Source organism: Trachemys scripta, chromosome 3 (assembly GCF_013100865.1).
Source record: "Trachemys scripta elegans isolate TJP31775 chromosome 3, CAS_Tse_1.0, whole genome shotgun sequence".
NCBI classification, from domain to species: Eukaryota; Metazoa; Chordata; order Testudines; family Emydidae; genus Trachemys; species Trachemys scripta.
Genome location: NC_048300.1, coordinates 83,203,919 through 83,229,303, shown reverse-complemented (window position 1 = coordinate 83,229,303; position 25,385 = coordinate 83,203,919). Strand labels below are relative to the sequence as shown.

The window sequence follows — 25,385 nt, the reverse complement described above, 5'->3', positions numbered from 1 at the left end:
CAGTAAAATATTTTTGCGGGGCTCTGTGTTTATTGTCAATAGTTTCCAAAGAAAATATCCTCCATTTACAAGTAAAGAGATTTTTCTCTCAGACACATCCTGGGATTAGGGAGTCAAGTTAAAGTTTTTCCCTCTTGCACATCCTCACCAGTCAAATACTCTGCAGGGCGAATTTTGTCCTTAATCCCACCTTTATTACTGATAAGAAGAAAATAACCCAACTTGATTCTCCTGTTCCATGTTAGGTTTACAGCTCTGGCAGTTACAATAGATGTCTTTATACTTGTAAGCAAAGCAAATTTGCTACGGAATCACTGAGATAAAATAAAACAATAACCAAATCATTCACATTTTGAATTCCAGAAGAAAGTAGTCAAGAAACAAACAAAATCCATGAAAAATCCAAGCCTGATTCTCGCCTCACACCATTGTAGATCAGGAGTTACTCCACTGAAATTAACAGACACACACCTACTATATAAGAGAAAGGGATCAGGCCCTACAATTTACACATGCAAAATCAGTTCAGAATATAGAACACATCTGAAACTGGAGAATTGTATGATAAATCTGGTTTTAGTTTTTTAGCCCATATTCTCATCTTTGTTCATCTAAACCATTGGCTATTAAAAGGGAAATTATCAATCTGTTTAGGCTCTAAAAATCTTTTCTTCAAAAGAAAGCTAAATCCAATGCAACATTCTTTGAATAATACCTTACATTCACTTCATCAGTCATCCTTTCCCCTCTTGTTTTGAATTACCATAACAGTATTTGGGTTCTCATTTATCTAAGCATAGGACATAATTGTACAAGTACAACTATGTTCCATGTATAGATTCTCATTACATCGTCTTTGTAAAGGGAGCTTTGTGGCTTATTACAAGGCAACCATCACAAACAGCTACGTCTATTTCAGAGAACTCCCACTAGTGATCTGAAAATCATACAGATTTTCTTCTCTTTTGTCTTGTTACCCATTAAATCACTTTCTATTATGAGGAGATGCCTTCTAAATATAAATCTTTTATTTTGGGAAAACAATATACTTCTTGCTTGCAAGTTGATGACAAACCCCCATACTAATTTAGCTGCTCAAATGTTTTCCAGGGAGCTTACAATACATCTGCATGCATAAATGAATATATTTCAAGACATACTAGTAAGTAATCTATTGAAAATTGTTCTAGATCAACCTACTGTTGTGTTCCTTTCTCTCATTTATCTGGATATATTCCATATGTAGAACAAATGTGAGAGACACATACATACCTCAGCCCAGAACTCTGCATATATATCATTAGTTGTCAATCTGGTAACTGACCACAACTTTGTTACAGAACACAGATCACAAGCTGTCATCATTAGACCAATCATACGATCCCTAGAATACAAGAATATGAAATTTGTTATTTAGATAAAGCTTTATATTATTGTGTTTTGAAACTCTGTATGTGTCCTGTCACACATATATATGTGTGTGTGTGTGTGTGTGTGTCCAACAACAAACAAAAAGTACAAATTCTACAAAATACCTCCCACATAACTCCACCATCCCCCTTTGATATTAGCTCATTGATAATTCATCACATGAATCATATTAGTACCATCTCTCTTATTCAGTTCAGTAGCTTATATTATTGAAAAAGGCTCTATTCAAGAGCAGCCAAGTGAAAAATTTGAGCCAAATGGCTGACCCAAGCAAGTGTAAATAAAATGTAGTGTTTCAAGGAAGACCATGCTATAATTATATTATCCACTTTTGAGAAAAATTATGTCCCGTGATTTATACCTGTTGTATTTGTGAAGTTTTTAAGCAATTATTATATCTGACTTGGTACTATACTAAAATGTCCCTTTGTATTTTAAATATTGTATGATGCTAGTCTGTTTTGACCATGTGTTAGTAGTAAATTAGAATTTCGTTTGTCCTAATAGCCTGTATTTTTATTATAAGATAGATTAATTTAGTGCCATACATATAACATGTAGGAAATATAAGCAAAATGAAGATCTTTCATAATTATGCAGAGATATAAACATTAAGTAGTTCAAGGATATCAGTGGTCAGGTATTCTCATTTTTAAGCAGTAATATACGTGTCCACTCTAGTATGAGTAAGTTTAGTCCAGGGATCATTTTCTATTGTTAATTTACATAATGGCATGTCTACTCTTGGAAATTTACCAAAATATCTATTTTGTAATAATTATTTCAGAATTGCTATTTTGGTAAAATTTCCAATCCCTAAGAAGGACTTTTCCATTCTTCGGACATTCTCAGGGTTGCCATCAGGAGGGTAATCCATTTTTGTTGTTTTCAAAGTGGGCTTGGGAAGCAACGGGGAAAGAGGAACTTGTTGCCTTCCCTGAGCTTCAAGATACTACAATGATAGGTGCTATAAGAAACCCTCCATAATAGCCAAGGTGGAAATACACCTCTACCCGGACATAACGCTGTCCTCGGGAGCCAAAAAATCTTACTGCATTATAGGTTATATCAAACTTGCTTTGCTCCGCTGGAGTGTGCAGCCCCGCCCCGCCCCCCCGGACCACTGCTTTACCGCGTTATATCCGAATTTGTGTTATATCGGGTCGCGTTATATCGGGGTAGAGGTGTATATTTATTCTTTACATGGTCTGGAAGCTTGTTCCAGAGTATTTCCATTCAAGTACCAGTTTTGCCCCAGTGTAAGACATACCAAGGGACTGAAAACTGGTCAAATGGTGCGATTTTCCACAGGAAACTCTCTCTCTCTCTCTCTCTCTCTCTCTCAATCATTTTGAAAAGTTTTGTTAGACTGTGCTACTTTAGTTTGGAGGGGTGGAATGTGTCTATGTGAGGTGCTTTTTTTTTTTAAAATAGGTATTTTGGCCTTTGTAATTCACAGGTATTTGTAATTAAGGACATATATTGGAATTGCAAGTTTGAATTGAGAATTTATGATAAATATATATCATAAATGTTTAATGTGATTATTGTTAATGACCATTAAAATGTTATAAAGCACAAAAATATGAATAATTTGAAATACCCTGAATTCACTAATTGAATACCCTGACCAATTCAGAGAGTTAACTGATTAGAATCTGAGATACTAGGAGAAAGTAGAGGCTAAAATATTTAAATACCTTTTTACATGTCACAAAAAATGCTGTATGCTCATATTATGGATAAGTAATGATCATTCTGTTATATCCTCTCAATACATGATTAAAAATACTTAATTAAAAAAACTGCATCTATCCTATTTTTTGTTTTATCCAGAAGTTTTAAATTTGAAAGGTTAATGCAAAATTGCTTTGAGTATATATTTCTGAGTTTAGTTATGCTGAAAGGTATTTGTGATCTTTTGTGCTTTCAGCTGACCAAATTCTGAAGTACTTGGCACAAGAGTCCATTCTTCTCCATACTGGATATTTTAATATGGTGTAGCGGTAGTGCTCAGATTTTCATTTTGGCATGGATGAAAAAACATCCCATACAATCTTTGTGTTTTGCATTCCTAAAAGTAACAGATTTCATCCAACTCACTCTGTCAAGCAAAACCTTAACAGTGACCTCAGCAATCTTAAAGCAGAGTAAATGGACTGTGTGGCAATCAGATGTGTCAATCTGTTGATACAAGAGAGTATGAGATCACCATCAAGATTTGGCATGACAGACCAAGCTGGATGAAGCTGGGGTATGTACTGCTTTTCAGTATGTGCTGGAGGTAGAATAAATGCCTTATAGAGTGTGGGGTAGGTTATGTGAAAGTGGCAAAAGAGATTGGAGACTTTTCCCTTAATTTCTTATTTTCATGCTTTCAAGGATTTAGGTAGGTGAGGTGAATCCTGGTGCAACTTTCATTGTCACAACACTTAGTTTTTGTTTAGGCATGCAAGTGTGAATGTGTATTATAAAACCTGATGTTTCTGTGGTCTAAATCTCAAGGATATGGGGTCTGATTCTCCTCTCACTAACCCTGGGTTTCCAACCAGTATAACTCTACTGATGTCAATGCAGCTACTCATTATTTACACTGGCATGGGTGGAGAATCAGGCCCTAGGGCTACAAGTATTTTTATATTAACTGTATGAATAGGTAATTACCATTAAAAGGATTAATTGATTTTAACTAGAGTCGGCTCAGGAACTTAGGCCCTGATCCTGCAAACACTTATGCATGTGCATAATTTCACAAATGTGCATAATCCCCTTGAAGTCAATGAGACAGGTGTAAAGTTAAGCAAGTGTGTAAGAATTTGCAGAACTGGGGCCTTAGTTACTAATGAACTCCTCAATAGGAACAGTTTGAAGGCAATGAAATGTCAGTGTGATAGATTTAAACGAAGTATCTGAACACTGTAAATGCCTTTTTATATTTGGAATACTATATTTGTGCATATATATATTTGGTCTTAGAGCTTACTCTGTGTAAAGCAGGGGTTCTCAAACTGGGGGATGGGACCTCTCAGGGGGTCGCAAGCTATCAGTCTCCACCCCAAGCTCTGCTTTGCCTCCAGCATTTATAATGGTGTTAAATATATAAAAAAGTGTTTTTAATTTATAAGGGGGGGTCACACTCAGAGGCTTCCTATGTGAAAGGGGTCATCAGTACAAAAGTTTGAGAACAACTGGTGTAAAGAACAAGATATTGTGTGCTTGGTAAAAATTCTCATCTTAATTCTTCTTTGTTGTCATTTCCAGAAACAAGATTCTTTCTTCAAGTTATGAACGTTTGCTTGTTTGCTTTACCTATGTGCTTGGTTTTTAAGGTTTAAGGCTCCTGTCTGGTGCAGTTCTTCCAGCTGTTTTCTGTTTCCAAAGTACAGGGCAAGGTCTGTGGCAATGATGGCTTTGCGGATGATCTCCAGGACCTGCTCGTACTCGCTGGAGCTCAGTTTGGAGAAGATATTGTGCCCTTCCAGCTATGAAAAAATAAAAAATAAAACCAATAAAAAGCACAAGCTCTAATTTTGAAATGATTCATGGAGGATAGGTCCATCAATGGCTATTAGCCAGGAATGGTGTCCCTAGCCTCTGCTTGCCAGAAGCTGGGAATGAGTGACAGGGGATGGATCACTTGATGATTACCTGTTCTGTTCATTCCCTTTGGGGAACCTGGCGCTGGCCATTGTTGGAAGACAGACTACTGGGCTAGATGGACCCTTTGTCTGACCCAGTAGGGCCATTCTTATGTTCTTCTTATTCCTATATTTATTTATCAGTTTACAACAGTTTTACAGCCCACTAGGGATTTTTGAATTTTATAAATGAAAACATGAACAGCATGAAACGCGCTTTGATATTTTCTTTTTAAAAGGTTAACATGGAGCTGTTGCTATGATTGAATTGCTGCTCTGTGTTTAGGGTTCAAAGACATGCATACTTTAGATACCATCTCTCACAAAACTCAGTTCATAGATCCCTGTTTTTTGCTATAGTACATCCTACCGTGATTAGCCCAATCCATTGTCATTAACAAACATATTATCTCTATTATGAATCTTAAATCTTCACTCCATTGATTTTAGCACTCTGCATTTCCCCAAAGTTTGCAAATGAATTTACATTGTGGGCCAAAATTTAAAAATTAGGAACAAATATCTGCATGTGTCTAAAATGTACACAAACAACACATGTGCAAGTTCAAACCAAAGGTTGGGGCTCTCACATTGTCAGATGTGTGGATAACTGGGCATTTGCCCACCTTAGTACCCGAACTGCACACAAATTAGGCACTTGAAATATTTACATGTATCTAACTTTGAAGATCTAGCCCTGCAACCTTCGCTAAAGATATGGCCTGATGCTGGAAGGTGCTAGGTACCTACTGCAAAGTAGTGAGTGCCCCTCCAGCCCTGGAGCTGATGGTTCTCAGCACTTCTCAAGCCCAATGTTTGCTTGTTTGGGGTTTATTTGTTTTTAAACACTCCTCTCTCCTTCTAAATGGAGAAAGCTCTCTGAAGATAGAAGAAATTACTAGGCAGAAATACATTTTAACAAAGCGTTTCCCAGCAGTTCTACAAAACATTCCCACTTACAGCTGGCTTGGGAGCCTGGGATTCCCAGCCTGATCCAGAGGGCTGAGATGCCACTAGCCTGGCAAACTAGCTTGGGATTTCTTCCTGAAGATAACAGGAGTGTTTTAATAGTGCACAGTGTAAGTGTATGCACAATATTTAATATCGATAAAGAAATATCTAGTTACTGTAATAAGGTTATTGCAATTTGATTAAAGTGCCCTAAATAAAATGTAATTAATATTCATTAGCAGAATTATTCAGAATAATTCTGCTAATGAATAATTTCCTCTTTCGAAACGAAATTAGGTATAGTACTTTCATGTGTATATTTAGGGAAAGGCATCTTTGTTTAAGAATGAGCTGACTTATGAACTAGAGAGAATAATGTCTTACACCATGGAAACTATGGCAACATGCCATGCTTCATGCCCTTTCCATTTTTACTATTATTAAACCATATGTAATGAACAATATCCATATATGGTGACCGCTGGTGAAAGCTACACCATCTAGTTAGAAAACTCTGGACTATCCAATATTTCTCTCCTTTTGGAAACAATTAATTAAAGGTCTTGCTAAAACCCAGAGGGGGCAGGAAGAAAAAAGGATGAACTAGCCAAATCAAGGTGCATATAAACAGAAAACATTAAAAATACATTAAACTTGGATGTGTTTCAACATTTCATTGCCACTTGTGCAGAACATAACCAAAAGTCTCCCTGCTTTTTGTCAAGCATTATCCATAAGGATAAGTTGTTCTAAAACAATCTCTTATTGGTACAAATAAAATAGGCTTGTTTTTGGCCATCACCGGGAATGTGAACTTTATTTTACAACATTTTGCTTGGACAAATATATTTATTGTGAATAATGAAGAGAAAATACAATCCATTTGTGTCTCAATGTTCCTTTGACAATGTCCCAAGTCATGGTACAGGATGTTTCAAGAAACTTATTTTAATCCATCTTCAGCACTCTGGTGCCAGACAGTGTTTAGCAGTAGTTCTCCTAATCTGGATTTTTGGCATTGATTTTTTTTCTTCTCTTGATGCATGATTACCATTAATATGCTCCATGTTCTATAACTAAAGTTATGCAGTAGCATAACACCACAGGGTGTGCAGTAGGCACCTTTTAGGACCTCAGAAGTTACAATATCAGGAACATTAACATGATCAGATAGTTATGACTGTTTCTGCACACAGTATTAACCTACAAGAACTGGTTGGTTTCTTATGTACTAATGAAAGCTGCATTTTGGGTATGCCATTTATGTTGCTGAACACTATTTGGAATGCATGCCTGCTGATAAGATTTGATTCTTTCCATGATCAGCTAAAACTGGTAACTGGAATCCTCTATATTTATATAAAATAAGTAGGGCAGTCAATTAATCATAATTAACTCAAGCAATTAATGCAAAATGAATTAACTAGATTTAAGAAAATAGTCACAATTAACTTCAGTTTTAATCACACTGTTAAACAATAATAGAATACCAATTTAAATGTATTATAAATATTTTGGATGTTTTTCTATAATTTCAAATATATTGATTTTAATTACAATACAGAATACAAAAGTGAACAGTGCTCGCTTATATGATTTTTTATTACAAATATTTGCACAGTTAAAAGATAAACAAAAGAAATAGTATTTTTCAATTCATCTCATACAAGAACTGTAATGTAATCCCTTTATTGTGAAAGTGCAATTTACAAATGCAGAATTATTTTTTTACATAACTGCACTCAAAAACAAAACAATATAAAACTTTAGAGCCTTCACGTCCACTCAGTCCTACTTCTTGTTCAGCCAATTGCTAAGACAAACAACTTTGTTTACATTTATGGGAGATAATGCTGCCTATTTCTTATTTGTAATAAATAATAATAATATATGTGAGCACTCTACACTTTGTATTCTGTGTTGTAATTGAAATCAACATCTGAAAATGTTTATAATACATTTGAATTGGTATTCTATTATTGTTTAACAGTGCAATTAAAACTGTGATTAATCACAACTTTTTAAAAATCTCATGATTGTGATTATTTTTTAATCATTTGACAGCCCTAAAAATAAGTATGTCATAAATCTATGTTTATGATGGTTGAAACAAATAGCTATAAAGTTCTAATTAATGTAACATTTTTACTATTACTATTTACAATTACTATTTTTACTGCTGACACACAAAGCCAGATCCCTCAGCTCTGGTTGGTGCTAGTCTAAGAAGGGTCCCTGATCCTGGGGCCATCCAGTCCCTAGTGCAAAACAGAGCAACCTAAAGGCTGCTTTATATGACACTGGCCACCAGTATCCCCAAGTGACCATTTTGGCTGCCAGTATTTTAGCATACACAGTAGCATCCTGGCCATGTCCCATTTCCCAAAACACCACCCTGTGCGCAACTGCCAGGGCTAGGATGTAGCACAGGAGCAGCTATGGTGGATCTGTACAACTCAGGAATTCCACCATGCAGAGGAAACCCCAAATAGGCCATTACAGTACTGATTTAAGTTTGCAAAGAAGCCTTAATAGGATTGAGTTTCTTGCTCACTGTATATAAACTCATTTGAAAAACAAATATTAAACATCTAATGCCATACTAACGCTGAGGGGCTCATTTACACTCTCCTAAATGAAGGAACATTAAGAGTTAAGGCTTACATTCTGTGAAGGCTCCCATGTATAAGATTCCTCAAAATATGAATCACAAGATGTGCTTATGAATGTGATACAGAACACGTGTTTTTATGAATAGCTGATAAGATATTGAAGAAAATAAATATGCTCCCCTTGAAACACCAGGAAGAGAAAAAAGTTAGCAAGGGATTGGAGACACATTACCATGAAAAGGGTGTGTATAGGGAATGTGCACACCAAAATGAAAAGCAGTGAGCACAGAAATCATAATGGACTAGGAGCTATTTTTGTAGCTATGAAGTCTCTCTCTTACCAGTTCAACATCAGTTTATTTTTAATGAATGACAAAATACCTGTGTGTTATCACTAAGTTTAACTGTCCTGAAATTGGTTAGCACACTCTTGGTAGGTTTGTATTAACTCAACTCAACTCACAAAGGAACTACTTCATATTATGGATCCACCAGCATACAAAATTTAATATTTAAAACAGTTATTTTTAAATCACAGAAGAAGAAGAAGAAGAAAGCACATGAAAATAATCAAACTATTATGCACATTTTTCCATGCATGCCAAAAATTGTGTTTGCTCCTAGGTAAAGGATGCATGCACATTTAAAGCCACGCATTTAATTCTCCCAGGAATTTATTACAGCAGATTGCTATAACTCTGAAATAAAAGACTAATAAGCACTGTTGCCAATTCTTGTGATTCTATTGTAAGTCTCAAATTTGGTCATTTTAGGTATGTCTACATTGTAATCCAACATCTGTTTACCTGTGCCAGAATGGCTAAAAACAGCAATTCAGGTGCAGTGATGCGGACTTTAGTGTGGGCTGGACCAGCACCTCGGGGACCCTGGGTACCTACTTGCATTGCTAGTCCATGCCATGGCTTCTACCTGCCATTTTAGCCATATTAGCGTGGGTAAAGACAACGTAAGTCTACCTGAGCTGCAACCACATCTCAGAGTGCAGTGTAGACCAACTCTTTCTTGAAGCATCAGCTGCTGGAATCATCTGACAATATGGGAATCTCAGGGAATTTTTCATTTAAAAAACAAGTACATTTCTAGGTTTTCACGGCTAGAGAAAAAAGCATCAAAACATGACCCAAGTGCACTCCAAACGTTCAGAAACCAGACAGCAAATAAAAAAACCTCAATTCTTTATATTTTTAAAATCTATGGGGTTTTATGGAAATCTCAAGATTTTGGGGGAGGGAGTGGTTGACTCCTGATTTTTTAACACTTAGGATTTGGCAATAGTGGAATACAGGCTTGCTGTAATAAACTGTGGCCACATATTTTTATTTTCTAGACTAGCACTACAAATCTAGTAATGAAATTAAACATGCTTAAAAAACAGCTATTAAGAAATGCTGAGTCTATTACATTGACTACTATGATTCTAAGCTCTAGTGCATTCAGTAATCCTACCTGCAGAATGGCCACTGTCTGGGAGAAGTGGTGTTGCTCCATAGTCGAGGTGGAATAAAGAGCTGCCAGAGGGTGATCAAATTTCTGAAGGTAGCTGTTGCTGTAACCCCTGTGATCCAGGTCATGACACAAGCATGCAACTAGGAGACCTTTTCGCTAAAGAAATGTGTGAGGCAAACAAAAAGAAAATATAAGAAGTGAAGAGATGCATTGCCTTGCCTCTAGGTTTCACTTTAATCTCTTTAAATATTGTACAGTGACACTACAATATATAAATTAAAAAGAAACCAAATGGCAGTTTGTTCACTCTATGCAATGGATTTTTGATGCTCTCAATTTTCCATTTTATTAGTATGACTGTTTCAGGTTTCCTGTTTAAAGTATGTTTTCTTGGTATTCTAAACTCTATGTAGTTGTCCACCAGATGCACAGACTATAGCTCTGTTTTATCACAGAAGTTACACAGAGTGTAAACATATTTGGCCAAATTGTTCTCATTAGATCCATGAACTGAGCTTGACCTTCTTGTGTGTGTGTGTATCAGCTACCTGCCCCCAGATCCACTGACAAGTTTCCTGGGGTCCAGGAGTCTGTGTGGGAGGAGGATGAAGGAGTCAGGGAACATACATCATTCCACGCCGTACCCGTCTATCAATTTACTAAACAATTAAATACAGGCTGAGGCTGTATTAATTGGATAGTGGAAACCCTTCTGTGCTGGAGAACCCCCCTTTAAAGAAGAACTATGGGGGAAAAGTTCCCACAAGTTGGGGAAGTCCAGGAGAGAAGCAGGAGGCCCAAAAGCCAGTGCAGATAGTTACTGAGAGTCAACCTACTGTTTCTTCAGTAATAGGCAAATCCTGTTCCAAATGGAAGGATATGGAAGAAACTCCAGGAGGGGGACTTTGCAGAATTAAAGAATATATTTACATATTCTACAGGACGAGCAACTGGGGCCATTTTTGTTAGGTGTTTATATGTGTGTATGTATAGGTGTCTGTGTGTGATGGTCCAAAGAGAGAGTGGGGAAAAGCAACAAATGTATACTTCATCTGCAGACAAAATGCTACATTCTACACCCAGCCTGAGCTCTGCTCAGACGCATAAAAGGGGGAGACATGAGGAGCTGGTTATTTCTAGGAGTGGCGTTCATTTACACCGGTAATGTAAGGTCCACCTTATACCAGCAGAGAATTGGGAGTAGAGAGGAGCAAAGTGGATTTAGCAGACCAGCCCAAAGATTCTGTGGCCTGGAAGGGATCATTGTTTATTTAACGGGATTTAACAGCAACATAACAAGCTAACCTTGTTTTGTTTTTTATCATCAATTAAAAAAAAATTGGTCTGTCTGTTCTTAAATTACAGGAGGACAAAACAAGGAAGCTAATTAGTTTTAGATTATTTTTCTCATACAAATTGTGCAATGATAGTACATAGAATTACATTTTTATATTGCAGGCTCTCTCTCTACCATATAGACAAATTGCATTTGATAAGAATTTTTAAATAAAATCCTTATTTGAACTAGAACACAAGTGTCACCTTCTGGGGTGCAATCCAGACTGGTGAAGAGTTGTGTCACCTTTTACCCTGGGACCATGAGTGCCTCAGAATGCCTTGCTACTGTAGCTCTCTGCCTAGGACACCCACAACTAGCAACAACCATGAGCTTGATGTCTACGCATTGGGCAGCCCTGATCCAAAGCTTTGGATCCTGGAGCTTGCCTGCAATACCACAGACTTCCACTGCTCTCCACCAGCCTTGGTTAACAACTGGTAAGGTAATGCTCCAGCCCTGAATTTTCCCAAAACATGTGATCGGAACTGTCCTGCCTGTCCTGGAACAATCAGAGGAATGTTAAGGTTCGTTGTTCCTTTAAAGGGTCACTATCCAACAGGTGTTATTTTAACTGGAGCTACCAAACAGTTCAGTTCAAACACAGCATTGGATTGGTTCAGATTAAAAATAAAGCAAGTTTACTTCATTACAAAGAGATCGATTTTAAGTGTGTACAAGTATAACGATTAAAGCCAGAAATGGTTACAAGAGAAATAAAGATCAAAACGATGTCTAGTAATTAAAACTTAAGCTAGACTTGGTTCAAGGTAAAATTCTCACCACACCTTTCCATCAAGATGGCTGACCAAACCCCTTGATCAGGACCTATCCCCCAAAATCAAATGGCTGGTACCTTTCTCTTCTTAGTAACTACCTTCTATCATAAACTGCAATGTGAAAGGAGACAAAGGCAGATGTAGACAGGGAGGGGCAGAATTGAGAAGGGTCTTGAAGGATGACAATTTTTATTATTATATGTGCTAGGTGCTTTCCAAACACAGAGGATGAGAGAATCTGTGCATTGAATAGAATATAATCTGACTACTGAGGATATTCTGAACCCTTTGTTTCCTATACTACCAGGAAATTAAAACAAATATTAAAAGATTCTTTCGCCATATAAATAAAAAGAGAACAAGAAAATAACTGGAGCCACTTTGCAGCGAGGAAGTGTAGAGATTAAGGATTATCTAGTTATGACCCAAAAGCTAGAGGAATACTTTGTCTCCATTTTTAGTAAGGATGCTAATATAGAATATGGGGGCAAAGGCAGGATGGCAAATGGGTGTGAGTAAACAGAAATGCAAATGGTCTTATTTAAACTCAAACAGCTTCATATGTTCATGTTGTGGGGACTGGCTAAACTCCATCCCAGAATATTGAAAGAATTGGCACATAACATTTTAAGTCTGGTAGCAAAGATTTTTAATAAATCTGTCAAATTTGGGGTGGTACCATATGACTGGAGAACAGTAAAAGTAGTACCTATATTTAAGAAAGGAAAAAAAGTGATCTGGACAACTGCAGACCTGTTAGTCTGACCTCAATATTATGCAAGGCTTTAGAACAAATTTTGAGGGGAAAAATCATTACAGATGTGGAGGTAAATGAAAAATGGGATACAATGCAACATGGGTTTACTAAAAGTAGGTCGTGTCAAACTAACCTAATATCTTTCTTTAACTGATATCTTGGAGATCAATAAAGCCTTTTATAGATATCACATGGGAAATTATTAGTTAAACTGGAGAAAATGAGGATTAGTACAAGAATTGTAAGGTGGATAAGGAACTGGCTAAAGGGGAGATAACAGATTCACCTAAAGGAGAACTATTGAGCTGGACGGAGGTTACTAGTGGAGTTTCTCAAGGACTGATGTTGGGACAAAATGTATTTAACATTTTCATTAATGACCTTGGCACAAAAAGGAGGAAGTAGTAATACAATTTGTTGATGACACAAAATTGGGAGGCATTGTCAATCCAGAGAAGGGTCAGAATGTGATACCGGAAGAACTGGATGACCTTGAGGACTGCAGTAACAGAAATCAGATAAAATTTAATAATACAAAGTGCAAAGTCATGCAATTAGGAGCTAACAGCAAGAATTTCTGTTCTAAACTGGGGAATCGTCAGTTGAAAACAACAGAGGAGGAGAAAGACCTGCGTGCATTAGTCAACTGCTTGATGACTATGAGCCATCAACGTGATGGGGCAATGAAAAAGGCAAAGGCAATCCAAGAATGTAACAGGCAAGGTATTTCTAGTAGAAATAAGTAAAATACATTTATTTATGTCTAAATATTACTGATATCATAGCAGAATTTTTGGAAGCCTTCTTGATCCATTGCTAACTTCAAGCATGCAGCCACTGACCTCCCAAGGATCTGCTGCACACCATCTACCCACCTCTTTGCTGGTTGTCCCCTACTGCAATGACTTGCCGCCATTCCTTCCATAATAACTTTCTCAAGTTAATTTCCATCTCTATGCCTGATGTGATCAAAATACATAAGTTTACACCTGCTGATATCTGACAGCAGAGTCAACTTCTCTCCAACAAGGAAATGTAATCAAAAGGGGGAAGAGTTGAATCATGCAGGGAAGGAAACTGGAATCCACCCTCTGTACTTTCTCCCACAAAAAGTATCCAGTAGAGATAGGGAAGTATTAATGCCATTGTACAAGATACTGGTAAGACTGTGTACAATTCTGATTGCCCATGTTGAAGAAAAATTAATTTAAACTGGAACAGATGCAGAGAAGGACCAATAGGAGGATTAGGGGAATGGTGGATGCATCTTACGAGAGAAGACTGAAAGAGTTTGGCTTGTTTAGTTTAGCAAAATGAAGACTGAGAGAAGATACGACTACTCTCTGTAAATACATCTGGGGGTAGGCAGTAGGGAGGGAGAAGAGCTATTTAAACTAAATGACAATGTTGGCCCAAGAAAAAATGGTTATACATTGGCCATGAATACATTTAGGCTGGAAATTAGAAGACGGTGTCTAACCATCAGACGAGTGAGATTCTGGAACAGCCTCCGAGTAGCAGAAGTGGGAGCAAGCAAACTAGATTTAAAATTGAGTTTAATAAATTTATTAATGGAATTATATGATGAAGTTGCCTAAGATAGCAGGGGACTGCACCCAATGACCCAGGGGGTCCCTTCCAGGCTTATGATCCTCTGAAGCAGGGGAAGACACAATTGTCTGTGAAATACCACTGCATTTTATAGTGAAATTTGGGCAAAAAAAGTATTACACTATGCACTGACTTCAAATGGGAATTTTGCATGCATAGAGAACAGGATGCAGTTTTTCTTTTTTACGTTGTTAACCGAAATACCACCCAAATGAAATGTTATATTTTGGGCAAAGAATCTCTCGCTAAGTAAGACCAAATTATTTTTGTCAAAGTTCTGAGAGGTGGAAAATACATAAATAAACCAAACTGCCTCCCCACTCCAAGAAATCCCCACACCAACCAATACACACTTGTAAATCTGAACCCTAGAACTGTTGTCTTGAGGAGGAAGAACTCCCAATTTAAGAAATACATTTTGAAATCTTATATGGCATGGATTCCATCTAAATCAATTGCTGAACTAAAAACATTTTGTTCTTTCAGATCCGGAAATTATTTCTTGCACAGTATTAAAATTCTGAACAACCATCATCATGCTGTGTAAGAATTCTAATTTTAGTTGGCTTAAAGATCATTCTTTATGACTGTAAGCATTATTATGGTAATTTTATCCATCCTGATCTACATCTGAATTATACAGAAAGCAAGCTTTAACTTAGAGAAAGAACCCCTTTGCTTTAAAAGAACATAGAAGGGCTTTTCTCTTTTACAGAGTTTGCCACTAGAAAGTCAACATTTACACACAATTACCAAACAGTGGTACCAGATATCACATTATTTCCTGTATTTAGAACTGCTGCGCATTGCTGACAACACTGTGTGGTAAGCACGGATAAATGCTGACTTTTTAATGGCAGTCACTGTATGGGAGAGTGCCATCTTGAGGACACCGCTGTGGTATATAAAGACCAAATTTTATAGAGAAGCCCACAGAGAATAAGTTTACAGAAAAACTCAAAGCAAAACAATAATAGAGGAAAGATATTGTATGTATTTCCAGGACAATTGACACCTTCCTTCCTAGCTCAGAATTACATTGCTGTCTGAGTTATGAGATTTCGTGAGAGTACTATGGTCCCCGTGCTTACCTCCAGGTCTGTGAAAAGCCCTTGGTTGTTCTGAAGTATGGCATACATGCAATGTGCAACTGTAATTGCATGCTTCCAGTTGTGATAGGGCACACGGCGATAGTTCTTCTTTACAGACATAGTAAAACGACATAGCTTTTCAAGTTCAAAGCTTCAAAGAAAAAATTGGTGAGAGAGAAGAAACAGAATGGAAAAAATGACAATAATTCTAATTCACCCAAAAATAACCCACTCTTTATAACAAAAATATATGATTGGTTCCCTTTCTAAGATCAATTAGAATTATGAAACATTTAGATTCCAGTAGTCAGAGTATAATTCAGGGTGGTGGTCTGATTTCAGTCTGCCATGTTCTGATACAGTCAATCTTCCCAAGTAACTTTCAGGGTTCATTTGCACAAAACCCTCAGAATCCCTGACTGTTGCTTCCTTAAAACAGGTATCTACTGCTAATAATCTCAAGAGAATAATTAGCTTAAAGTAGACTATATTTGGCAAGAAAACATAATAATTTCTCCTCTTTTCTTCTTCTTTGATACATTTTTGTCTTTGACTCCATTCCAATTGTTGGAGCATGTAGTGGCTCCAGAAATAGTTTCACTGGCTTTTTTATTGGGTTATTGTCACTCTAAACATAATTGACATCCTCTGAACATAATCCATGTCTCAATCCACATAGTTTGAGGGGCTATTTTATTTAAGGAAACTTATCTCTAAGCCTGTTTACCTACCATAATTACTTAAAATAGACTGGTGGTCAAAAGAAATTGGAAGTGAGGGTAGTAGTAAAAAGGATTGCTACATCAGCATTATGTGATTAAGCATAAGTATGCAGCATTTAGCATATCTACCAGCATTGCTGTTTCTGACTGTCAGTGTATTTATGTGGCCCTTGTCAAAAAAGTGTCTGAGTGTCTCACAATCATTAATGGATTTTATCCACATAACACTCCTGCAAGGTAGCAGGAAGCGGTATCCCCATTGTTACACAATGGAAATTTAGGCACAGAATAGTTTAAAGGTAAATTTTTCAAAAGCCCCTGCATGACCTGTCGAAGGTCACACAGGAAATCTGTTGAACCCAAGTCTTTGAATTAAACCTGAGTCTCCTGATTTCCAATTCTGTGCTCTTTCAAACTGACCATTCTTCCAACCTATTATCGCAGTTTCTTTGAAACTGAGGGGTTGTTCTGTTGCATGATAATTTCTTCTACATGATATTAGCTAGTTACTATACTGATACTGTTTGTGTGTCTAAAAATGGAGGTTACTTACTTACTTCAAGATAGATGGTCCCTATCTGTATTCCACATTGGCATGCATACCCATGAGAGGAATACACATGGAGACTAACACTCAAAGAAGAAATGGCAGTTACTTACTGTAACTAGAGGTTCTTCGAGATGTGTGGTCCCTATCTGTATTCCACTCCGAGGTACTCATGTGCATGTGGAATACACAAAGAGGCCAGCACTCAAAGAAGAACTAAAACTTTGATTATATAGAATAGTTCCTCATTAATAGTTACATTTCATACACAATACTTCACTCAAGTTTAAATGCCTGGATATTGAAATGTATGTCATATGCATGATTACCAACTACATGGTGAGTTCTGTAATATTATGGTTGAACATGGAAAATTAAGGATGAAGTGGACACTTTAAGCATAAACTCCTTCCTTTTGGTTAGTGTGAATTGACTGTCTGACCTCATTTGGGTGAGTTCTCTTTGGTTTTGTTGCTCTTTTATATAGTGGCAGTATTAATGTCCTGGCTTTTACAGCGTATGTGGGCTGAAAAAACAGAGCTAAATGGCTCTGACCTATCATGTAAAAATGTAAACACATTTACTATAATAAGCTATTTAGACAGAAAAATATAGTACTTCATGCTTATTATTTACTATTATAACATTTACAGAACTTTAACCTTGCATCAGAAAAAAACTGGAGGCATATTGTCTTTCACAAAATCTTTAGTGTTTTTTCTTCTTTTTTAAATTCCAGAGGTTTCAGTCAGACATTTTCAAACATTTGTTAAAATTTTTCTTTGAAATAGGATATTCCTCAGAATAGATATATTACAACGATCACTTCCATTCTGTTTAAATACCTGTCCATGCCTACTTACTTTCAGAAACTACTAAAGGACAGGACAATCACCACCAAAAGCAAAATCACCACAGACAGGATGCCTCAGCCTAGAATATAACTATTCCCTCTACTGCTGTGCTCTCGTTAGAGGACAGCAGTATATTACTTCTCACTGGGAGCAAGCAAGGAATTGTCTCTAGGAGTTGCAGCTCTTTCCCTTCACTCCCTCTCTGTGGACAGCTTAACAGCTACACTCTACCCTTTACACAAGACTGTGCCAAATGGCATAATTCTAACCCTCAATACGCTCAGCATCTAAATGCAACGTTAAGACAGTTGCAGACTTTGTTTTGGAGAGATAAGAAGCTTTTTTCTCTCTCTCTCTATATATATATTTTAAAAACATAAAGGAAACTTCAAAATAATAAATATATTTGGATGGGTTGAAAGATGTTAAATTCCAGGCCTCCCCATCTTTACAGTGTTCCTCTGAAAATATTTTTCTCACATTTATTTATTTTTTAAAAATATCTGTGGGCTGAGACTCACTAAGCAAAGTTTCAACTTGGTGCAATTTTTTCCACAGCAAATTGAAACCCCCTGGAAAACAAAGTTTAGAAGAAGCAATTTAGGAGTAAATTTAGCCCCTATCTCTGGAACCAAAGACTTCTGACATTGGAAACAAGGTGATTTTGCTGTGAAGCAGGGTGCTGTATTTAGGAGGGGTTACTGCTCATCCACTTTGCAATATGGAGGTAGAAGGGAGCAGAAAGGGTCAGGAATGGGGCCAGAAGAGCCATTCGTGTCTTCTGTTCCTGTCCACTGTTGTTGAATGCTAGATAATGTTCTAATTGATAACATCTTTTTAGACACTATTTAAATAATATTTGAAACTAATTCAGCAGCTATATTTTGAAATCCTGTGTAGATGGACCTTAGGTCTCCTTTACTATTGAGAGGTCCTATAAAGCTGTCATCATCCTTCTCATTGAGGAGCTGCAGATGCATTTCCACTCAGAACTGAGCAATGCTGCTGTTTACTCAAAGGGCCGTTGTCCAACGGGAAGAGTTCCCTCACTTGGAACTGAGCTCACTAACCCCACAACATCCCCAGCCCTACCAGCTGAGGAACAAAAACTGGGCCTGGAAATCCAATTTGCTTACTAGATTCCTGTGTAGACAAGGTATACTATGTTACTAAAAAAAACATATCCAAGCATGAGGAGTTTCATTACAACAGTCAGTAAAATCAATCAATAAATAAATAAATAATCACAGAACCAAAACAATAGTGATGAAAAATACTTGTAATTCATACCAGGTTGCACCACAGGACTGGTGGACCATGTAGACAAAAATGGCTGGCCAGACATTCTCGTAGGGACCGATATCAAAGTGGTATCTGACATAAAGAATATTTAAATTCAGCAGCAGCAAATATCCATTAATTCTTATTATAATTAGGCTAAAAACTGCTAGATGACATGCTCACCTGGCAGTTAGTCTTGTTTCTGAACATACACACTGTATTGACTTTGTTGACCAGATCCTCAACTGGTGCAAGTTAGTGTAGTTCCACTGACTTCAATGAAGCTATGCAGATTTACATCAGCGAAGGACCTGGCCCTATTTGCTTAATAGAAATATCCTCCCCTTTCCCTTTTTAAGGGAACTATATCGTTTAAAGAATGTGTCAGAGAGTTCACCAGAATCTTCTTTGTTGAATTAGGATAATGAGGGGAGTTATAATGTAATTCAGAAGTATTCAAACTCAAATTAATCCTTCGCCACAAAAAGCTGTAAGGGTGGTTCATATATAATCACAAATTCACTGGTGTTTCCAGGGCTGGTTGAAAATTACTTATTTCAAGAACTGGATGCAACTTCCACCAAGTTTCATTTTTGTAGCGAAAAAAATAGCTTTTACTATTTAATAGAAACTAAATTAAAATGTCAAAATGTACAGATTTAATACTGTATTTTTATGCTTCATTAGTTGACATTTCCCCCCGTCATATCAACATTCACAGCCTCATGTTGGGAGACCAGCATAGCAGAGCTGCTTGTCCATCCATTATTAATTAACCCCTTTCATTGCACCTGATCGGCTGAAATGTTCTATTTACTTCCCATTGAATCTAACTAAATGTTAGAGTGTCTGCGATTCACTGAACAGCACAGCAGGTGTGTCAGATCTGAAGGTAGCTGAATTGTTTGGAAAATGATTACCTATGTTCAGATTCTAAAACAATGGGGGTTTGTGTTTCCAGAAAGAAAGCCTGCCCATATTTAAAAGTAAAAATTATTTTGTTGAGGAGGTGGGTTATATAATATCATTCAACAAAGCATTAGAAATTATACTGCAAAGAATATCCTACATTAATGCTTAATGCTGAAAACAGCTGAGCACTCCAACAAGCAAAGCACTTAAGCATATGTTTCACTTTAATCATGAGTAGTCGCAGTTAAACTTAAGCACGTGCATGCATGCCTTGATGGATTAGAGCCAGAGTGCTCAAGTACTTTGCATCACTGAGCTTCTGTATTTTCATATTTTTTGTGGTTTGCTTTTTATATGATCATATATATATAAAATCATGATTAGAAAGTCAGGTGTCCCTTACTTGGTTTCTCCTGGAAGCCTCATTCACTACAGGAGGACTGGTAGGATTAAGATAGCAGAGATCCCATGCAAATAAAGCCTAATTAATAGAACTTTTTTCTCTACGTTCCTTGGGCTTGATTTAATGTTGCTGTACAAAATATATAGTTATTTGCACGTATGCAAAATGGATAAAAAATGCTTCTCTGTTTAGGTAACATTTTACATCTGGGTTACACTTACTTTGTATAGATATAACAAGGTGCAAGGAAATTCAAAATCAATCCCGATAGCTTTAGGATGTTTCTTTGATAACAATTTCCACAAACCCTCTGTTGTACATGGAAAATTTAACTTTATGAGCAAAAGACAGGTTATAGCTGCTGCTGAAATGACAAAAGACTCACAATTCAATTTCTTTGCAGATGTGGGTAGGGAGTGTGCAGTTCATGAGATTTTGCCATTCTTCTGCTGTACAAACACTGTGATAGGACAGCTTCTCCATGGTTACACGATAAATACACTCCGAATGGCGAATTCTGTGGTACATCTGAAAGAACAATTGTTATTCATTAACACTGGACTTCAGTTACAAAGATAAAGCCTGTTTCCCTCAAGATCAAACATTTATTCTTAAGAATAAAGGCTTACATTTTCAAAACTCACTAGTTATTTTGGATGCCTGGCCTGACACATTTTATAAGAGCCAGGCTTTACGAAGGTGGAAACTTAGCACTCCTGAAAATCAGGTCCTTTCCCTTTAAGGTGTCTAAACCTGGACACTCAAAATGGTAGCAGCTCTGCAAAGCCTATTTCGATGCCCTTGCTACTACCTGTGATGTGGGTAGAAGGTGCAGAACAGACAAAGGGTCACACTAAATCCTTTTGCACCACTGCGCTAACCATGCCACAATTTGGCCCAAAAGAGCTAATTTAAATAACAATATTTTCTATACATTTTCAATCTCCCACTGAGTTTTTCAAGTAATGCATTTGCTCTGTCGCTTCAGGGACAGTGTTTTTCACAACAGAGAATGGACAAATTATCACTCAGCGCTAGGGAAAAACAAGTTCAATTATATATTAAAAGATTGAAATTCAATATATTAGGCATGGTATAGATTATAAGCGAGTAAAGAGAATTATGCTTCATTTGAAGAAAATCCCCAGGAGGAACATGCCTTGAGGGTTCATCCTCTAACATGGTAGATCCATGTCCAATAGAGGGACTTGACTGGACCTGATCCTGATTTACACTAAGGCCACTTTATACCACTCTAAAGAGGCCTTAAAGTGGGTGTAAATATAGTTTACTTCCATTTACACTGCCAGAGTACTGTAAAAGGGTTCTTATGAGACTCTGGCCTGACTATGTCATTGTACAATATCTCTCTTCAATAAAATGTGTTCCTTTCTGTAATGGTCAATATTGCATTTTTATACCTATATGGTAATGATTATAAATGTTTTTATACTTTCTAAATGAACAATTATCTTTCTTTAAAAAAAAAAAAAAAAAAAAAAAGGTTGACTTTCACAAATAATAGCATCAACACTCATCTAGATGCAGGGGTAGTTATATGTGGAAAGTCCAGGATGTTAAAATAAATGTATATTCAGATGTATTTGATATACTCCCTCCACACTAGGTATTTGAGTACACTCCCTCCACCACGCAGTAAACTGTGTAAAATACATACTCTGAACCTGAATAAATGACTCAGGTCCATTCACCATATCTGAACAGAGTTAAGTGGTGCTCTACATACTTTGACTGGAGTATATTGTTTTGCATTAGCTGTATGTAACAGATATATCAATTGCACAATTATTTCAGAAGAAATCAACCAAATCCTTATTGTGAAAGAATCAACACATTACTGATGCCCCATTAGCTCAATAAAACAGAATTATTAATCAATTTTAATGATTTGGAAGATGAAGCAGAATCGATAAAATCCCAAACTGACAGAACTATTTTCTTCACATTTCATATTAAGCTTTTGGGGGATAAAACTTACATTAGCACAGTGTAAGGCTAAAGCACAAAAGACTGCAAACATTTTAAAGTTGTTCTCATCAGTTTTAGAGAAGGCACTTCCACTTATTTTGTTCACCATCTGCACAACGCCTATTACACTCCCTCGGCTCACAATAGGCATGCACAGGATGTTCCTGGTTGTGTAGCCTGTGTAGAGGTCAACTTCTCTGGAGAGTTGGGGAAGAGAAAGAGAAGGACAACAATTAATGGTCATCCCTTCTTCCCTAGAAATGTCATTTAAATATACACAGGGTTCACTAATCTAACACTTAAATGCATGCATCAATTATTATAATACACATTTAAAAATTAGATAAATAAAACTTCAGCCAATTAAGTCAGCTCATTCATAAAAATACCGAAAATGTTTTAAAAACTCTATTTTTATGACTTAGCAGCTCATCAAGTGACTGAAATACACCTATTTTCTAAACCAATCAGATTGAGTTAAGGTTTTTAATGTACAAGGAGCAATAGTCCATCCAGCGGTGCAAACTTCTATCTAGAACAAAATAACTAATGCTTCTTCAATTATTTGGTAAAACAGAATCAAAATTGTTTTAATAGAATACAGTCACGAGATCAGATTGAATGCTCTGAAAATAAATATTTCAAGTTTGTCTCTTCATCAGGACCCCTTAATTCCATGAAAACGTACAAATCAATTGATAATGTCTTTAAAATTTGAGTGGAACATTAAGTAAAAAGCTAGCTATTTTGTTTTTTCCTGTCCTAGCTGTAACTAAAGAATGTCTTACCTGTTAAAGCGTGGATCTGCATAGGCATCAGGAATGTTAAGGACTTCACCTGTTCTTGCTACCTGACCCGCTATTCCTTTCTCAATAGAAAATCTGCACATATTAAAGAAACATGTCGATCAGCATATGAACAGTTTGAATAAACATTTTTTCATTGTAGACTACCCTAAACATACAAATGTACCTTCAGTCCAAACCAGCTTAATTTTGTTGTTTGTAAGGATAAAATTCTTGAAATACAAGAAGGAATTGTAAAGAATACTATAGATATCTACTGAAAATATTTTATATGGATATAGAGCAGGGGTGGGCAAACTTTTTGGCCCGAGAGCCACATCTGGGAATAGAAATTGTATGGTGGGCTATGAATACTCACAAAATTGGGGTTGGGGTGCGGGAGGGGTGTGAGGGCTCTCATGGGGGTGCGGGCTCCAGGGTGGGGCCAGAAATGAGGAGTTAGGGTGGGGGGGGGGGCTCTGGGCTGGGGTTGAGTGCAAGGGGGAGGAGGTGCAAGGTCTGGGGTGAGACTGGGGATGAAGAGTTCGGGTGTAGGAGGGTGCTCCGGGCTGGGACCGAGGGGTTTGGAGCACAGGAGGGGGATCAGGGCTGGGGCAGGGGATTGGGGTGTGGGAAGAGGTACAGGTTCTGATTGGGGGTGTGGGCTCTGGGGTGGGGCTGGAGATGATGGGTTTGGGGTGCAGGAGGGTGCTCCGGGCTGGGACAGAGGGGTTCGGCATGCGGGAGGGGGATCAGGGCTGGGGCAGGGGCTTGGGGGGGTGAGGGCTCTGGCTGGGGATGCAGGCTCTGGGCTGGGGATGGCGATGGGGATGAGAGGCTTGCGGTGCAGGAGGGTGCTCCAGGCTGGGATCAAGGGTTTGGAGGGCAGGAGGGGGATCAGGGCTGGTGCAGGGGGTTGGGGCACGGGGGGGAGGCTCAGGGGTGCAGGCTCCGGGCAGCACTTACCTGAAGCAGCTCCCGGAAGCAGCGGCATGTCCCTTCTCTGGCTCCTATGTGGAGGCATGGCCAGGTGGCTCTGCACACTGCCCCGTCCACAGGCACCGTCCCTGCAGCTCCCATTGGCCGTGGTTCCCAGGCAAAGGGAGCTGCAGGGGCGGCACCTATGGCAGGGGCAGCATGCAGAGCAGAACCCCTGGCTGCCCCTAAGTGTAGGAGCAGAGCGGGGCCATGCTGCTGCTTCCTGGAGCCGCGTGGAGCAGCCCCCGACCCTGCTCCCCAGCTGTCGCCGGGCAAGCCCCAAACCCCACTCCTCAGCGGGAGCTCGAGGGCTGGATTAAAATGGCTGGCAGGCCGCATCCAGCCCGTGGGCCGTAGTTTGCCCATCCCTGATATAGAGCTAAAAAAGGTCCCATACTACAATCATTTTGGTTCAATAAGGATTGCTGTCCATAATAAGATTAGAGGTTATTTCTAATTCATCTTCATTTCATTCAATTACATTTGTGCAGTCTGATGACTTGTGTTTAAGTCATCAGTTTACTTTACAACTTATCAATTGCATCTCTTATATCCATGCTATTTTATGAACGAATCTCATGGATAAATTTCATTTTACAGCAAGCTAAGATGCACTATTACTGACAGAATCTTGTAGACCTTCCACAATGAAAACAAATACATGAAGCATACTAGAGTTGAATCATACAAATCCTGCAGTCAATATTATTACAAGAAAATAATTGGGATCATTCTTCAACATAAAACACTTCTGGCTTCTATAATTTAAAGGAGGCATGGGTGAAATAAGCAGTGACACTCAAAGATGGGCCACACACAGATGTTAGTCTAAGTGGGTAAATCCTGGCTCCACTGAAATCTATTGCAAAACTCCCATTGACTTCATTAGGGCCAGGATTTTACTCAGTACAGTAGAAACACAGAGTTATGAACTGACCAGTCAACCACACCCCTCATTTGGAAGCAAATACAGTACAGTACTGTGTTAAATGTAAATTACTAAGAAAAAAAGCTAATGTTTATAAAAAGATTTGACAGGGTAAGGAAACTGTTTCTGTGCTTGTTTCATTTTTCTTCTGTATAGCAAAGTTTCAAAGCTGTATTAAGTCAACATTCAGCTGTAAGAACTACCATAACGTTTTGTTCAGTTATAAACATTTCAGAGTTACAAACAACCTCCATTCCCCAGGTGTTCATAACTCTTAGGTTCTACTGTATGTCTATAAGAAGTTTAAGTTGGT

At 37.7% G+C, this 25,385-nt stretch overlaps 1 protein-coding gene across 4 annotated transcripts in view; it reads right to left on the bottom strand.

Moving 5' to 3' along the window:
• The window catches only part of PDE10A (phosphodiesterase 10A), a 270,956-nt gene that overhangs the window by 18,963 nt on the left and 226,608 nt on the right, over positions 1 to 25,385 (bottom strand). For all 4 annotated transcript variants that reach the window (XM_034765248.1, XM_034765250.1, XM_034765252.1 and 1 more), the window contains 8 exons: positions 23,170 to 23,262; positions 22,392 to 22,578; positions 20,778 to 20,920; positions 19,087 to 19,170; positions 15,674 to 15,824; positions 10,100 to 10,255; positions 4,741 to 4,913; positions 1,273 to 1,384 (listed from right to left, as the gene is read on the bottom strand). In XM_034765248.1, coding sequence (XP_034621139.1) covers positions 1,273 to 1,384; positions 4,741 to 4,913; positions 10,100 to 10,255; positions 15,674 to 15,824; positions 19,087 to 19,170; positions 20,778 to 20,920; positions 22,392 to 22,578; positions 23,170 to 23,262 — 1,099 coding nt within the window. The remainder of the gene's footprint in view (positions 1 to 1,272; positions 1,385 to 4,740; positions 4,914 to 10,099; positions 10,256 to 15,673; positions 15,825 to 19,086; positions 19,171 to 20,777; positions 20,921 to 22,391; positions 22,579 to 23,169; positions 23,263 to 25,385) is intronic.